Source organism: Humulus lupulus, chromosome 5 (assembly GCF_963169125.1).
Source record: "Humulus lupulus chromosome 5, drHumLupu1.1, whole genome shotgun sequence".
Classification (NCBI taxonomy): Eukaryota; Viridiplantae; Streptophyta; class Magnoliopsida; order Rosales; family Cannabaceae; genus Humulus; species Humulus lupulus.
The window spans coordinates 49,844,224-49,846,862 of NC_084797.1; the positions used below are offsets into that span (position 1 = coordinate 49,844,224).

Consider the following 2,639-nt stretch of genomic DNA (forward strand, 5'->3'; position numbering starts at 1 on the left):
TTAAGTCAATTCGACATCAGATATACACCAAAGACCATCAATGCACAAGTGCTCACGGACTTCATGGTTGAGTTCACCTATCGACCAAATGAAGATGTAGATATAGGAGGGAGAAAATTCGTTGGTAAGGAAGAGGAAAGAAGGTTTGAGTAATGGAGCCTCCACGTGGATGGGGTATCCAATGAAGGGGTAGCTAGAGCGGGTATCGTGATGACTAACCTCAGAGGACACAAGATGTATTGCGCAATAAGGTTTGGATTTGAAGACTCGAACAACAAGGCAGAGTATGAAGCACTTCTAGCCAGATTGCGGTTGGCCCAGGGTCTAAAGGTAACACATTTACACATTTTTTAGCGACTCATAGTTGGTGGTATTCTAGGTGAAGGGTGACCATCAGGCAAGGGGTCCTAAGATGGTCGCATACCTAACAAGGGTAAAAGGCTATCTAGTGCAATTGGAGGGGTATAACATAGAGCAAATCCCAAGTGAGAGGAATACCCACGCCAATGCCCTCACAAAGCTAGCATCCACAAAGGATGGAGATATACTCGAGTCTATACCTTTGGATTACTTATCCAGGCCAAGCATCACTCAAGCAGAGTGTTCAGATGATCAACAACCCAAAAGAATTATGGATCGACCCAAATATGAAATACCTAAGGAATGGAGCTCTATCGACATACAAGAGAGAGGCTCAGAGGTTGGTATATAAAGTCGCTCGGTACACCTTAGTAGACGGAGTCTTCTATAAGAGAGGATTTTCTGTGCCGCTCTTGCAGTGTGTTGATGAAGAGGAAGCAATGAAAGTTTTGTATGAAATACATGAGGGCAAATGCAACAATTATGCAAGTGGGCCATCTAAGACCAGGAAATCCATGAGGCAAGGGTGCTACTGGCCCTCTATGGAGAAGGATGCAAGTGACATCGCAAGAAAATATGACAAATGTCAGAGACACGCAAACTACTCCCAGAAGCCCCCAAATGAGGTAACCAGCCTGATCAGCCTTTGGCCTTTTCTTTTTGGGGAATAGACTTGATCAACGCCCTTCCCGTAAGAAGAGGAGGAGCCAAGTACGCAGTCGTAGCAGTAGATTACTTCACCAAGTGGGTTGAAGAAGAACCTCTAATAAAAATAATGGCCAAGAAGATCACCACCTTTGTCAACAAATCCATTATCTACAGGTATGGAATTCCCTATAAAATCATTTCTGATAACGACACCCAGTTTGAGGGGGACACGTTCGAGGAGTACTGTAAGGAGAAAGGAATAAGGAGGAGCTTCTCAGATGTTGTGCTTCGGCAAGCCAATGGGAAAGTGGAGGCCATTAATAAAGTCCTAAAGAAGAACCTAAAAATGAAGCTAGAGAAACTGAAGGGAGCCTGGGTCGAGGAGCTACCTTATGTGCTTTGGACCTATAAGATCACGTTGCGCTCAACCACTGGTGAGACCCTTTTTGCCTTAGCATATGGATGCGAGGCTGTCCTCCTGGTTGAGATGAAGGTTAAATCCTTCAGGATACAGGCATACGAGGACCAAGTCAACCATGCGGCAATAGCCAAAAACTTAGATATGTTAGAAGAAAGAAGGGAAAGGGCCCAACTAAGAGTGGCGGTATACCAATAATGGGTAGCGAGGTACTACAACTCAAGGGTATGAGAAAGAATGTTCAGGGTAGGAGACATGGTGCTTAGAGAAGTACTTCCAAACACGAGAGACCCAGGGGTGGTGGTACTTGGGGCGAAATGGGAAGGACCCAACCAAGTCCCCCAATGCATACCGCCGAACACTTATAAACTAGCACGCATGGATGACACCGTAATACCCCATGCATGGAACGTGGAACACCTCAAGAAATACTACCAGTAAGACTTTCATATCCAATGCAAAGAGTATCCATATTTAGTTTATTGTATGTTATGCTAACTTCAGCAGATAAGAATCAAAGAGGTTATCCAGATAACCTCATAAGTAGATGCAATCGTTTCATATATGTCTTTGTAATCTGCCTACTATTAATTAAAGTGTTCCCTACTTCACATGCTACATTTCTTCTCTATGCAAGCATTCACCAAAGTGTTTGATGGAATAAATTTCACCAAGCACTTGGGGGTAGGACATGAGACACGTATATATGTAAAAAAGAATAAACTCGGCAAGATGTCTCTTATATTCAAAAGGATTAGCTACCCTTATAAATATCAAGGGAATAAAAATATAAAACATTTACAAAGATGACCTCCAACCAAAGGCTGACACCCCCACAGGGGGTGAGGCTGTAAGGAAGGCATCTCTCAATAAGTCTAGAACGACCACTAAGCCGGCTAGCCAAAAAGATTCCTAAAAAATACCTTTGTAAAAATAGTGCTATACATAATGATGAGAAGGATGCTTCTCACACAAAATTACAAGCGCGTGCAAGGAATATAAAAAGGATACCAAGAACCTAAAGGGTTAATATTTCCTTACAAGTATAGTCTGGGTCCACCAAAAAAGACTATTGTCATCAGCCCAAAGAAGACATAAGGAATTCATTAAAAAATATTAATAAGAGGGACTTATCAAAGTCCCTTAAGCTTGATAATCAAAAGATAATGAAAAAGGCTAGAAAGGCCAATGCATCCTCATAGTCGATATAAAA

At 42.4% G+C, this 2,639-nt stretch overlaps 1 protein-coding gene across 1 annotated transcript; it reads left to right on the forward strand.

Annotated features, from left to right (window-relative positions):
• The first annotated feature begins 210 nt into the window (after window positions 1-210).
• On the forward strand, window positions 211-1,624 carry LOC133779124 (uncharacterized). Its single transcript, XM_062219120.1, has 4 exons — window positions 211-330; window positions 380-700; window positions 780-918; window positions 1,032-1,624. Exons 1-4 carry the CDS (start codon window positions 211-213, stop codon window positions 1,622-1,624), a joined length of 1,173 nt encoding a protein of 390 aa, XP_062075104.1.
• Window positions 1,625-2,639: the final 1,015 nt, after the last annotated feature.

What these genes read in the sequence shown, in the direction of transcription:
- LOC133779124 (XM_062219120.1), top strand. Translation starts at nt 211, where the DNA reads ATGACTAACCTCAGAGGACACAAGATGTATTGCGCAATAAGGTTTGGA. An exon ending in GGTTGGCCCAGGGTCTAAAG is followed by an intron (nt 331 to 379) that starts GTAACACATTTA and finishes GTGGTATTCTAG; the next exon opens with GTGAAGGGTGACCATCAGGC. An exon ending in TACAAGAGAGAGGCTCAGAG is followed by an intron (nt 701 to 779) that starts GTTGGTATATAA and finishes CCGCTCTTGCAG; the next exon opens with TGTGTTGATGAAGAGGAAGC.